The following is a 13754-nucleotide window of genomic DNA, read 5'->3' on the forward strand; positions in this document are numbered from 1 at the left end:
CTCCTTGTTCTGTAACAGCAGAGACTCTTTCAGGCCACTGTGTCTAGAGGGTTGCTGTGAGCTTCTGCGGGGACCAGAGCTGGATCAGGGCAGTGCCCAGCACGGGCCTCCCTTCCACCCTCTCATGACCCATGTACCTGCTCACGTGGTGTATTTCCTTCCCTCTGCATGTCGGTTTTGTCGTCTTCTTCCCACCAGCAGCCCATTCTCTCCATGCCCTTAGCTCTGCAGGCTGCAGCGACCTAACTGCCTTAGCACCTGGCCACGCCACCAGCAGGCAGGCCCTTCATGCTACACCACTCCACGGTTGCCTTTGGTCAGGGGAGAACCCCCGGTACAAACTGTGGCTCCGGCTTCTCAGAGAATGGCTTGATTGCTTACCTGAGAAGGATCTGTGCACAGAGTAGCTTAACTAGTAGAGGACACTTGTTACCTTGACTCACACAGGGCGCCTTGACCCCTACAGGGCTCATCGACCCATAGGTCTTATCCAAGCCCATTGCCATCAAGTTGATTCCAACTCATAGCAACCCTATGGGACAGAGTAGAACTACCCCATAGGGTTTCCAAGGCTGTAAATCTTTATGGAAGCAGACTGCTACATCTTTCTCCCACAGAGCAGCTGCTAGGTTCAAACCTGGGACCTTTCTATTAGCAGCCTAGCGCTTAACCACTGCACCACCCGGACTCCTGTAGGTCCCATACACTGCCCTAAGAAAGGGACATTCCTTGGGCTGCCTTCACTCATACTCCTCCTTCTACCTAGAGTGTCATCCTCCTGCCATCTTTCCACCTCCAATGTCCACCTGTTTTCCTGGCCAGTCCAGGTACCATCCAGCCTGCCTCCCTACCACAGGGAAAGAATATTTTCCTTGTCTTCCCATGACACTTTATCTCCATTACAACGTGTATCACTTCCTCTTTTGTACTCTAGCTATTTGTGCACCTTTCTTATTCCCTACCAGACTTTGTGCTTCTCTAGGGCTGGATCCTTACCTGTTCCTTCTTTCCTCCCTCATAGTACCTGGCAGACTTCTTTGTATACAGTGTATGCTTACTGACTGCTCTTAGAGAGAGAAGGAGTCCCAAGCCCTCAGTTGTTTCATATGCAGCCACTGAGTCTTTCGCCTCCTGCTATTTTATTCAATGGGATTGAGGAAGGAGGTTTTCTTACCCCCCCCCAATCTGCTTTGGTACCCTAATGAGCATTTCCTTTTTGCCATCTGTTGTTTCTACTATGCAAATACAGTATCCTCTCTCTCTAGGTAAGCCACACCTACTCCCTTCAGAATCCAAGGAGAAGCCTGTGGGGAGCATTGACTCCTACCTGAAATCTGCCAACAGCTGGCTAGCAGAGAAGAAGGACATTGCTGAGCGGCTCCTGAAGAATACCTCAGTGAAGACCGAGAACATGAAGGGCTTCTTTGGGGGGCTAGAAACCAAGCTGAAGGGGCCCCTAGTGAAGAGAAATGAGTAAGTGTTACCTGCATGTGTCTCTGACTCACTGAGGGAGGGGCAGTCACGTCAGCATGACACATGGAGAGAGGCCAGATTAAACCCTCGCATAGTGAATGACATAGTGAGATAGAGTATCTGTTCCCCCTTGCAGTCTCTGGGGACCTAGAGCTGCTCACGAGTGATGCAGCTGGCAGTGCAGCTTGGCTTTCTGCTCCTCAGAGTTTTCTCTGGCTTCCGGATGCCGTTCTGTGTGTTAACATGCAAGGATGTTCCCTGTGGTGTGCGTATTTCTCTTGGATTGATGAGAAGCATATGGAGACTGTCAGTTGCAGGAGGGAAATCATAAACTTTCCCTCCTCCTTCCTCCTCCAAACTGGGGTGAGAGTTAGTGTTAATGGAATGAAGAAGCAAGAGAAAGCCTCTGTCCCCCAGGAGAGCACATCTCAAATGGAAATTTGGGGAACATCTTTGGGATGGGCATATACAAGCAGGGATGTAGAAGTCAAGGCTTTCACAAAGAAAGGGAGAGGTGTCAGCCAGACAGGGCTCTCAGCTCCAGGGAGTCCTGTGTGTGTCACCATGACCCTGTCTGTCACCACCAGTGGTTTGGTTACAGCTGGGTGACTTGACTTATGCCTCCTCTGGGCTGTACAGTTTGGATTCAGAGAAAATGGCATAAAGAAGCCTAAATACCTGAATAACACGATGCTGAGTGAAATAAGCCAGGCACAAAAGGACAAATAGTATATGATCCCACTTATATGAAATATCCAGAATAGGCAGAAACATAGAGACCAGAGTAGATTAGTGGTTACCAGGGGCTTAAGGGAGAGGGAAATGGAGAGTTACTGCTTAAGGGGCACTGAGTTTCTGTTAAAAGTGATAAAAAAAAAAAAGAAAAGGTAATGGATAGTGGTAATGATTGCACAACATGGTGAACATAATTAATGTCACCAAATTGTACACGTAACAAGGGTTGAAATGCCAAAAAAAAAAAAAAAAAAAAAACAGCCGAAACATGTCTCAAATTCTACACATTGGCCATTGATAGGTGTCACATCCATCTAATACAGATTTTTCAGAGAAAACTGCATTAAATGTACACATAGCCTGTAAGACATGATCGCGTCTCAGAAATGTAAACAGGGTTTCTTGGACTTGAGAAAATGCAGATTGAGCTCATTGGCGTGGGTCAGACTTGTCATCGCTGTGGTTTCTCTCCCTCAGGGAAGATGACAACAAACCCAAGGAGAAGCAGCAGAAGACAGGTGAGTGGGGTCCTCACCTGCAAATACCTGCTCCGTGTTCTTGGGGTCCAAAGAGGAGGGGCATTGCTGTTCCCTGTAGATGCACTTAACAGCCACAGCAGAGCTCTGCTGGGTCCTTATAACTGAGCCCCCCATAGGGGTCTTAACCAGCCCACTGTTAAATAGCAGTGTTAACACAAGACAGCGAGTGCCTTTGAGCTTTACTTTCCTCTCTGTGGCATGTGGATGCTGCCTTAGGTGATTCCTGAGTTGTTTTCTAGCTCCAATGGCCTATATTTTCTTCCTGTATTTCTGTGGAAGAGCCACATTTCTAGGCAAGCATTACTGGGGTGGGAGGTCAGCCACCCCATAGACCCATCCTTGGAAGAGACCCTTATTGACAGTTGATAAGCAGTATCATTACTCTCTGTGAGGCAGAGAAGCTGTGTGGAATGACATGTTTTTATGACCTTTGCTCTGATTTGTGGAAGAAGAAATGACCACCAGGAGGCTCTGGTTGTAGGGTTTACTGACATGTGGGTACACATCAGAGCCCCTGTCAGTCTTTCTTCCTCATCCCACAGTGACTGTGTATAGCCCAGAGGAGGAAAAGAAGGGGGAGAAGATCTACCTATACACGCACCTGAAGCAGCAGCCCATCTGGTAAGCCCTGGCCTGTAGCTTCTCCATCACCATCTTGCCTATAGGGCGGCAACCACTTTCCCCCAGGATCACTTCCTAGCTCTTCTGTTTCCATAAAAATGAAGGTTATTCATACCCACTAGGATGACTAAAAATAAATGACAAATAACAAGTGTTGACAAGGATGTGGGAAATTGGAACATTCCCATGCTGCTGGTGGGATTGTAAAATGGTACAGCCACTGTGGAAAACAGACTGGCAGTTCCTCAAAAGACTAAACATAGAGTTACCATATGACTCAGCAATTTCACTCCTAGGTATATACCCAAGAGAAATCAAAACACATGTCCACACAAAAACTTGTACACTAATGTTCATAGCAGCGTTATTGACAATAACCTAAAAGTAGAAACAACTGAAATGTCCATCAATTGATTATTATTTGGAATATTATTTGGCCATAAAAGGAATAAGTTCTGATACATGCTATAACATAGAAGAATCTTAAAAACATTAAAACATTATCAGAGTGAAATAAGCCAGACACAAATAGCCACATATTGTATGATTCCATTGATAGGACATATCCAGAATAGCAAACCCATAGAGACAGAAAGTAGATTAATGGTTTCCAGGGGCTGGGAGTGGAGGCAGGGAATTGAAGAGTGATTGCTAATGAGTACGGGGTTGTCTTTTGGGGTGATGAAAATGTTCTGGAATTAGAGAGTGGTGATGGTCACACAACATTGTGAGTGTACTAAAAACTACTGAATTGTACGCTTTTAAAGGGTGAGTTCTATAGTATGTGAATTATACCTCAGTGTTATTGATTAAATTGTGTCCCCCCAAAATATGTGTTGTAAATCCTAACCTCTGTACCTGTGGTTATAATCCCATTTGGGAATGAGTTATCTTTGTTATGTTAATGAGACAGGATTAGTATAGGGTGTTCTTGAGTCAGCGTCCTTTGAGATATAAAAGAGATTAAACAAGCAAGCCAAAGACACAGAGATAGGGGAAGAGAGATGCCAAGCCACATGGATATTGCCCAGGAGCAGAAGCTCAGAAGAGACAAGGACCTTCCTCCAGAGCTGACAGAGAGAAAGTCTTCTCCTAGAGCCTGCGCCCTGAATTTGGACTTCAAGCTTCCTAAACTGTGAGAAAATCGATTTCTGCTGGTTAAAGCCATTATCTTGTGGTATTTCTGTTATAGCAGCACTAGATAACTAACACAGTTTGGTACCAGAAAAGTGAGGTGCTGCTCTAACAAATACCTACAGTGTGGAAGTGGTTTTGGAATTGGGTAATGGGTGGAGGCTAGAAGAGTTTTAAGGTGTCTAATAGTAAAAGCCTAGATTGCCTTGAAGAGACAGTTGATAGAAGTATGGACATCAAAGGCAATTCTGGTGAGGGTTCAAAGGAAGTGAGCAGAGCTGTGGAGAAAGTTTTATCATCTTAGAGAATATATATGGCACCAGCAACAGAATTTTGCTAGAAATGTGGACGTTAAATATGCTTCTGGTGAGACTTTAAAAGAAAACGATGAACATGTGATTGGACAATGGAGAAAGGGCAATGTTTTTTATGCAGTGGCAAAGAAGTTGTCTAAATTATGTTCAAATGTTTAGTGGAAGGTAGAACTTGTAAGTGATGAATTGGATATCTGGCTGATGAGATTTCTAAGCAAGATCTTAAAGGGGCCATGTGGTTTCTCCTTGCCACTTGTAGTGAAATGCCAGAGGAAAGAGATGAACTTAAAAATGAACTGTGCAAAATGAAAACAGAACTTAAAGATTTGGAAAATTCTGTTGTTCAACTAAGGACTTGTGTTCTAGAATGTTCACCAAGGATATGGATCTAACCAACTACCACAGCAGAAAACCAATCAGTTCAGACTGAACGAAAAGAAAGAATGTTGTCTGCCTCTTGGAATTCTAAAGGCAGAAAACAGGTCAAAGGAGCTAAATCTGTTGTCCTCCAAGAAAAGAAAAGGATCATCCCTGGAGCAGCTTGGAGATCAGCAGAACTGTTGGAAGCAGCATGGAAAACGGGATCTTCTTGGTTTAAAGCGTGGGGCCATGGTCTCTTGGGTCTCAAAGTGTGGGACCACAGCTTCCTAGGTTTCAAAGAGTTGGATCTTCATCATCTTGGTTCCAGAGTGTGGGGCTACCGTTAAGGTGTGCCAGGGAGATGGATCCACCACCCAAAGCTGAAGGGGTGAGGGTCCCATGCCGAAGGGGCAGAAGAATGGGGCCTACTGGTGCCAAGGGGATAGGGTCACCACTCAGATGGACTAGGAGAATGGGGCCACCCAAAGCCGAGGGAGCAGAGTTGCCATCCCAGAGGGCCTAGAAGGTGGGGCTGAAGCCCAGGGCAGAGGGGCCTCTACCCAGAATCCAGAGGAAGTGGCCAACACCCACAGTCTGGAGGGCGGGGCCATTGCCCAGATGGTCTCAAAGAACAAAGGATTATTTTCAAGGCTTGAGAGCTACTGTAAATTGTTCTATTGGGTTTTAGACTTTCTTGTGCCCATTATCCCTTCTTTCCTTCCAATTTCTCCCATTTGTAATGGAAATGTCTGCCTTGTGCCTGTCCCACTGTTGTACTTTGGAAGCAGGTAACTTGTATTCTAGATTTCACAGGTTCACAGATGAAGATGAATTTTGATCTAGGGTGGAATTTAGATTTGGAGTTGATTTAAAACTTTTGAGGTGATGTGATGGGGTGAATATGTTTTGTATGTGGCAAGGACATGAATTTTGGGGGGCCAAAGAGTGGAATGTTATGGAATGAACTGTGTCTCCCTCTATGCCTATGGTTATCCCGTTTGGGAGTGGGTGTCTTTGGTATGTTAATGAGACAGGATTAGTGTAGGGTGTGTTTTGAGTCAGTATCTTTTGAGATATAAAGAGATGAAACAAGCAAGTGAAAGAAGCAGACATGGGAAAGAGATGCCAAGCCACATGGAGTTCTTCAAGGAACCAGGAAACAAGCTGAAGAGACAAGGACCTTCCCCCAGAGCTGACAGAGACAGAAAGGCTTCCCCTAGAACCAGTGCCCTGAATTCAGACTTCTGGCCTCCTAAACTGTGAGAAAATAAATTTCTGTTTGTTAAAGCCACCCACGTGTGGTGTTTCTGTTATAGCAGCACCAGGTAACTAAGGCACTCGGTACAGCTGTTACATATATAAAAACATGAAGTCATGGCTGAAGTGAGAGGCCAGTGGTCAGGTGAATTTTGTGCACTGTCCTGCTCTGCAGGTGATCATCTGTGGTGGTTTCATAACTCTGAAGCCTCACATCACTGTATTTTAATATGTGTTTGCTCACAAGTAAGGCACTGTACCCACACCTAGGATCCAAAGGGGTATTAGACGCGGTCTCTGCCTTGCAGGTCCCAGTCCAGCTGTAGTAGAATTTCCCATATGAGAGAGGGGGCCATGTGAACAGTGTGGCCAGGAAGGGCCTCAGGAGTTCAGGGAGCTGTCAGGAAGACTCTGAGAAGGACATAGCACTTGAACCAGGCCAGGCTCAAGTAGAAATAGAGAGAAGAGAAAAGCCAACCCCGCCCAAGTGTCGAATGATTTAGCCTGGCTTCTCGGGCCCTTGGCTTTGCCTTTGTCTTATCATCTGAACAGGGGCCGGCAAACCTTTTCTGTAGAGAGCCAGAGACTAGATATTTTAGGCTTGGTGGGCTATATGGTCTCTCAACTCTGCTGAAGTAGCTGCAAAGCAGCCATAGACAATGTGTAAATGAATGTGCATGTGTCCCAATGAAACATTATTTACAGAAACGCAGTGTGCCAGATTTGGTCTGCAGGCCATAGTTTGCCATCCCCTGATCTTTAAGAAGAATTTGTCTTTACGTGTATATTCCTGTAAAGTTGTTTGTTCTCTCTGCACAAGGTGTGTCCCTGCCAATCTCATTTATGATTATCAGACCCTATTCTGGAAAAGCAGGTCTCCCATACCCTCTGCTTCCTCTTGGAAGTCTCAACTGAACGGAGAGGTGGAAAGCACCTACCTCTGCATCCTACAGTTCCAGCCCAGTGATCCCAAGGTTTACCAGCTCCCTCATCATCCTTATGCTACATTTCAGCTGAAGTTATGCTTTTCTACCCCAGTTTCACCTTCTCTCCTAAGGGAGACATGCAGATGCTAGGACTGACCCTGTGCTTGGAGCCCCAGGGAGCCACCTGTATTTAGGGTAAAGCCTCGTGCTCACTCGTTTACAAGTTCATGCAGATGTGGGCCTGAGACCTGTGTCTTTCCTGCCTCTGTCTGTAGGCATACCCTGAGGTTCTGGAATGCCGCCTTTTTCGATGCTGTCCACTGTGAGAGGAGAAAGCGGTCTCCCACCACCAGGTAGGAGCCAAGTGTCTGGTCTGCTTGGCCTCAGGAAAGAGGACCGGGGAGTGTCTCTATTTTCCTGTTTCTGAAGAGGAAGCAGAAGAATGGCTGAGTTGATGTGTACCTATTTTCCTTCAACCTCTCTTAGCCCTGGCGCCCTGCAAGCTGCCTGAGGGTCCTGGGAACGCGCAGCTTGGTGGTTGGGGGAATCGCTTGCATGAGCGCTTTCTGTCCTGGGCACTGGCATGACTTGGCCTGACCCTCCTGGAAAATGCATAGTCCCACTGAATGAGCCACCAGGAACCCCAGACCCCTTGCTTAAGCGGTGTGTGAAGTCAGAACCCTGAGGTAGACCCTGCAGCAGAACCTGTGGTAGGGGCAGGGTGGGGGGGCAGTGCTGGCGGCCACCCAGACTTTGTTTTAGAGGGAATTGCAGTGGAAATGCTGCTGCTCCTTTCAGTTTGTCCACAGTCTTTCCAGCCTCACCAGCCTCACTAGGGGTCACTTGGCCACATGAGAATACCCCTTTGTAAGCCCTCTAAAAAGTATGTAGCGGCAGAGAAGGGTTGGCATTAATGCCCGTGGGCGGATTCTTGGTTCTCTTTCTGGCCACAGAAGAGAAGACGCCCTCCACTGTGTCAAGCGGCAGCGAGTAAAGGAGCCGCAGTCTCCAGCGACCCTGGGTCCCCTTCTTGGCCCTGCCTACCATGTGACTTTGAAGAGTCTCTGAACCTCACAGAGCCTCAGTTTCCCCAGTAATAAAATGAAGCCCCTCCTCCAACATGGGAGATCCCTTCATCTTTCTCCCTGACAGGAGAGAAAGCAGATGACTGCCTTTTGCATAAAAACCTTAGGATGCCAACATTTGGGAGTGTCTTAAGTGAACTTTCTTTTGGGGGGCAATTAATGCCCTCTTGGGGATGAGGTCTCCGGGTGGGAAAGACGCTGAGATTCTATCCCAAAGGACTCTAGAGAGAGAATGGTATACTCTTCAGGATAAAAAGAAAAAAATCCCGGAAATGCTCAGATGCTTACAGGCCAGTGGGGTTTTGCTCTTGTTGTTTAGTTTTCACACCTCTTCGAAGTGAATTTATTTCAGATACCTGTCTCCCTCTGTCTCTCTCTCTCCCTACCTATGATGCTCTTGCCCTTTCACCTGTTCTCTTTTCCATCCACATATCTTGCATGACTTTGACATGTTCTTTGTTTACCTGTTTCTGCTGCCGCTCCAGAGGGAAGGCTGGAGAGGAGGAGGAGAAGAGGTGTGTGTGTCCCCGTGACTTCGTTCCATTTTACAGTGCCGTGGGGTCACTCGAGGGCCACAGCGGGTGGGGGCAGTGTGTGGGAGCCAATGCAGAGGGCAGAGCCCAAGCACGGGCATCCGGTGCATCTGGCGGTGCTGGTGTCCCTGGGGGTCCGTTGCAGTGGCTGTGGCAGGGTGGGAGCACCCCAAGGCCAGAGCACCTGGAAATAGTCAGAGATCACGTATGACTCCTGGATCTAATGCGAAGCACAGGACGATTCAGAGAGGGAGAGTGCATGACAGCAGGGAGTCTGCTTCAGGTTTGAGCAAGTCAGGCTCTCAACCAGCCACTCCACCCCTCCCAAGCGATCTCTCAGCTAGGCCTCAGCCTCTGTGATCTCACACTCGGTCAGGGGAGCCGCAGTGATGGGGCGATGGGGCCAGAGGGAGGTTGGCTGTTCCCTTTCTTCCAGTCATGTGGTGATATGGGATTTGTGGCAGCGGGGTAGGTGGGGGCCTTTCAAGACAAGGCCCTAGAATGGAGTTGTTTCCTGTGAGCCCACAGTGAGGTCTGACTGCCCTGGGGGTGGAGGGAGGTCATGCCCTGAGAGTGGGGGCTTCAGAATCATATGTGGTGATGTGTTTGCCCATATAGACCAAGTAAACTCTGGAGGATGTGACTGAAGTGGGGAGAACATTGCATGTCCAGGTATTTTAGAATCACTAATGTTTAGAGTTAAAGACTTGGTAAATGAATAAAGGAAACTGGAAAAGAACTCCAACTTTATTAAAAATATATATAATATATCATAACGTCTTGTAAAAGCGACTTTCTAACTACCTCCTCACCCCACACATGCACAAAGTTCCTCTATAGTCTTCCTGAGGCCACTGAACATTAATACGGGACAAGGAAGAACTGCCCAAAGTGAATCTTTTCTAAGTAGTTTCGGGTTCTCACATGTTAGTGGGGCAGGCGCAGGCCCACCACATCTCTTTAGCTAATGTTAGCAAAAGAGGTGGCTTCTCCCCAGCCTAGTGTGCCGTGGACATGGTTACCAGGGGCTCGTTCTTCACAAATGTCTGTTCTTCAAAGAAGCAGAAAAACCTGTCCACCAGTCAAAGGAGTTCTCTTCTAAGTGAGGGAAGAAGTTAATTCTGCACTGTTGTTAGAGAATCTTAGCTTATCCTCCTAATTGGTTAAGCTTTGTTTTTGTTAGATAGCCTTTGTAATCTATTTTTAGAGTTAGAGACCTGCCAATTCAAATTATAGTTTCTAATACAATGATTTTTTTTTTCAGTGACAGTTTCATGAAACATGCCTCCTGTAATCAGTGATGTATTTGTAGTGCTTATTGTTCCTTCTTATGTAGCCGCTTCATGGGTATGGTCTTAAAAGAAGCATTTAGGTATAATAAATACCTCCTTTTTAAAACAAAAAACAAACAAAAAAAAAACCCAAAGTCCCCACAGGGTGATACTGGGATTAACCAGTCTTCCAGGAACAAAGCTTCTTAGCACAGCTAGCCTTGGCCCAAAGAGGAATAAGCCTCTCTTCTGGGCTGATGGGTGCTGCTGACGGGAGGGGGAGCTATCCGGGGAGCTGTCCTGGGCCTGCCAAGAGAACAGCCAGCCAGCCTTCTTGGCTTCATGGGCCTCCTATCCTGAGAGCAGAAGTCACCTGATGGCACCTGGTCCCAGGCAGTCTCCACATCTCTGACCTGTCCCGAGACACCCACAAGTGCCCCCGAGCCTCACCCAAAGAGAGGGGCAAGTATTCCTTTGGCATTCGTGGGAGTGGGGTGGGGAAGAGTGAGTGAACCCAGGTCCCCAGTCAAGCTCGTGCCTCCAACATTATTTCTCTTTTTGGGTAACGCCTGCTGACAACAAGATGCCATTTCATGAAATCTCTGTCAGGTTTCCCTTTCAGCAAGCTGTTGGTCACTTCCACATTTCCACTCTGACGCTTTAGACTCATGCTCGTTTCACTGTATGGTATTAGACCTTGAACGGTATTGGATGTTGAACTCAGATTTAAGGAACTGATTTAATTGTAGGCATCGCTGGACTCTGCTAATTGATAATGACCCTCAACCTCTTTCTCCAGAGGTCAGGGTAAATGTCCCAATAGGAGTTCTGGCCAAAGCAAGAAAGAGAATCGCTTCCTCACCAGAGCCAGGAGTGGTGGGGGCCGGGCTACTACACACCACTGAGGGGGCTACTCCCCCATGGTCTGGGGTTGTGCAGGAGGTGCAGGAATGTGTGTGCCTGCACAATCCTAAGGGTGAATGTGGGGGAAGAGGATGGGACGGGAAAATGGAATGGGACTCAGCAAAGCACCTGGAAATACATTCTTGGTATTTTTGTGTGTTATTATGTCTCAGCATGATAAGACTGACAGTGATGCCCCCTACCACTGTTACACCCCTGATGTCCTGTGGTCCCCCCCTGCTAAACTGCAGCAGCACCAGTGACATCCTGTGGGCCAGGAGGTTGGAGATGAGTTAAGAATTTATGTTCTTTTGTTTTGTTTCTCTTCCTCTGGCTTCTCCATTATGCCCAACCCCCAACTCCCTCATACTCTCTCTTCTGTCGCTTTTCTTTTATCTTTCTCTTAACTGTTTTTCAGTCAGCCTCACCCATACAGAGTTTTATTTTTAGGGGGTAATGTGCTAAAATGAGCTTCAGTGTCTGTACTGCTCCTGTGCATAGACACAGTGTCGTTTGGGTTCCAAGGGGACCGGGTGCTTGTCATTACACCAAGGAAGGTGCAGGAGTGGGGAAAGTCCATATTTGCACTTGGGACTAGGAGGAGAAAGCATTCACATTCGAGCTGGTCCACTGCAGTGAGCTGATGGAGGAGGCGCTATAACTCAGGGCAGCATTATCTCTCCTCGTGGAAATGCTGAGAATTCACACTGCTCCCTCTAAGCCTGTGAAAGGTGCATGCTCCACCGAGCACTCTCCCCACCACAAATCTTCTGCTCTTTAGTGTCTCTCCACCACAAACATAAAGTCAAATTAGTTCTTCAGAAAGTCTCCCTACTAGGGCCTTCAATCATGACGTCGCCCACAGACACCATTAATTTCTCGGTGGGGTTTCAGCACTCTGTTCTAGAGTCTCTGAGGCAGACCCGGAGTACCTGTTCAGAGAGGCCTAACATGAAGAGTGTGGGTTTCACCCATGTTATCAGGGCTGGGGTGGTGGGGTGGACAGTAGGCATCAACAGAGAAGGCTGTGAGAAGGGTGAAGGCAGAATCCTCTGCTTGATAGAAGGGAAATGTGGCCGGCAGAGCCCTTCTGGCCTCCCCTGGCTCCTGGGCCTCCTCGGCCCTGCAGCTGGGCCCAAGGATGCAGCATGTGGCCATATAGTCAGACCACACCGAAGAGCCAGCAAGGCCTGGAGACGCAGGTGCGAGGCTGAGAACCTTCTCCCAGGTTCTCTACCCCCAGTCACTGTATGCCCTGGGCAAGTTCCTTTGCTCTCTGGAGGCTTCACCTCTGTGAAGTGGGGCCATGACCTCCCATCCTTTAACCCAGAGATAAGGACATGGGTGATGGTGTTGTTTCCTAAAGAATGTTTTGGCAGACTCCAAGTACACATCCTCTCCAGGTCAGTGGAGAGCGTGTTAGCGTTTGGATCTCCACATCTTAGAAAGAATGAAATAATCTGTATTCGGGCCCTTTGGACAAAACGTCAGATGAGTTCTCGTGGCTTTGTGTAAAAGCACAATGAACCCCCCTTTCTGGGTCAATGCTTTGCACCTGTGGATCGGGCCAGGGTGAGTGGTGAGCGCAAGTGGCATTCCCTGAACGCCCCTGTCCTTTTGCTCCTGTGCCTGCAGGGAGAAGTGGTGCCACATGACCCAGGAGGAGCGTGATGACAGCCTGCGGTTCAATGAGAATATCGCCTTTGGACAGCTGGGGTAAGGGCCGGTGAGGCCGCAGCCAGCCCTGAACTCCTTCCTGGGCAGGCCTCACACCTCACTGAGCATCACAGGACTGCCCTATTCAGAATTAGAATTCTGGCAGGCAGCGTTGAGGCACCACAATCAATGCCTAGGTTTTGTGGGTTGTGGGCCACCTGATGGAATTTCCTGTGTGGCTTACATGGGGGCATGGGTGGCATACATGGGGGAATAGGGAGTGAGGCCACCTTCCACCTGTGTCTCTGGCACAGGAGTCTCAAGTACAGGGAGGTCTCACTCCATCCAGACTTTCTGTGTCAGCTGTCCCTTGTAATGGAACACATTGGTGACACGATGTCACCAGTCACAATGTGTTTATTCTGAAGCTGCTCAGAACCATATACTTAATTACATTTGGCCTCAATTCCAGCTCCTAATTAATGCAGACTTCTAACACAGCACCTGGTGGCGGGTGGTTTCGCACTGAGAGTTGTTGGCTGGCTAATTTGGTAACGATTTATTTTTATTTGTTGCTAACAATTTCGGGCAGCTGCATGTTGGGCATCCTGGAGGCAAGGGCCCAGCTTCCTGTGTCCCCTCTCCCTGGGAGGCAGGAGGGCAGTGGCTCATGGGTGTTTTTCCCCCAGCACATTCATACACAACATGCTGGCTTTCGGACTGAACAAGAAGCTGTGCAATGACTTTCTGAAGAAGCAGGCCGTGATCGGGAACCTGGACGAAGGTGAGAGTTCTGGTGACCAGAGACAGGCAGGCTAGAGTTTTAGGGACAAGTGCTCTGCATCCTGCAGTTTCCCACCCTGCTCAAAGCAATACACCTCTTTTAACTGTAAATGTGACGTTAAACTATTTAGTTGGTCCTGATTACTCCTCCTCTCTTTCCCTAC

The 13754-nt window shown here is 47.9% G+C and overlaps 1 protein-coding gene across 6 annotated transcripts in view; it reads left to right on the forward strand.

Annotated features, from left to right (window-relative positions):
- Window positions 1–13754, forward strand: part of KIAA0513 (KIAA0513 ortholog) — a 78381-nt gene that overhangs the window by 59510 nt on the left and 5117 nt on the right. For 2 of the 6 annotated variants that reach the window (XM_023732548.1, XM_023732549.1), the window contains exons 6-11: window positions 1266–1473; window positions 2686–2726; window positions 3290–3368; window positions 7635–7712; window positions 12787–12867; window positions 13497–13591. In XM_023732548.1, the coding sequence (XP_023588316.1) occupies window positions 1266–1473; window positions 2686–2726; window positions 3290–3368; window positions 7635–7712; window positions 12787–12867; window positions 13497–13591 (582 nt within the window). Of the gene's footprint in view, window positions 1–1265; window positions 1474–2685; window positions 2727–3289; window positions 3369–7634; window positions 7818–8929; window positions 8960–9595; window positions 10398–11324; window positions 11444–12786; window positions 12868–13496; window positions 13592–13754 lie in introns of those variants that run through there. The other 4 variants (XR_002824346.1, XM_023732551.1, XM_023732550.1 and 1 more) reach the window with 4 other exon arrangements.

Source organism: Trichechus manatus, unplaced genomic scaffold (genome assembly GCF_000243295.1).
Source record: "Trichechus manatus latirostris isolate Lorelei unplaced genomic scaffold, TriManLat1.0 scaffold00053, whole genome shotgun sequence".
NCBI lineage: Eukaryota > Metazoa > Chordata > Mammalia > Sirenia > Trichechidae > Trichechus > Trichechus manatus.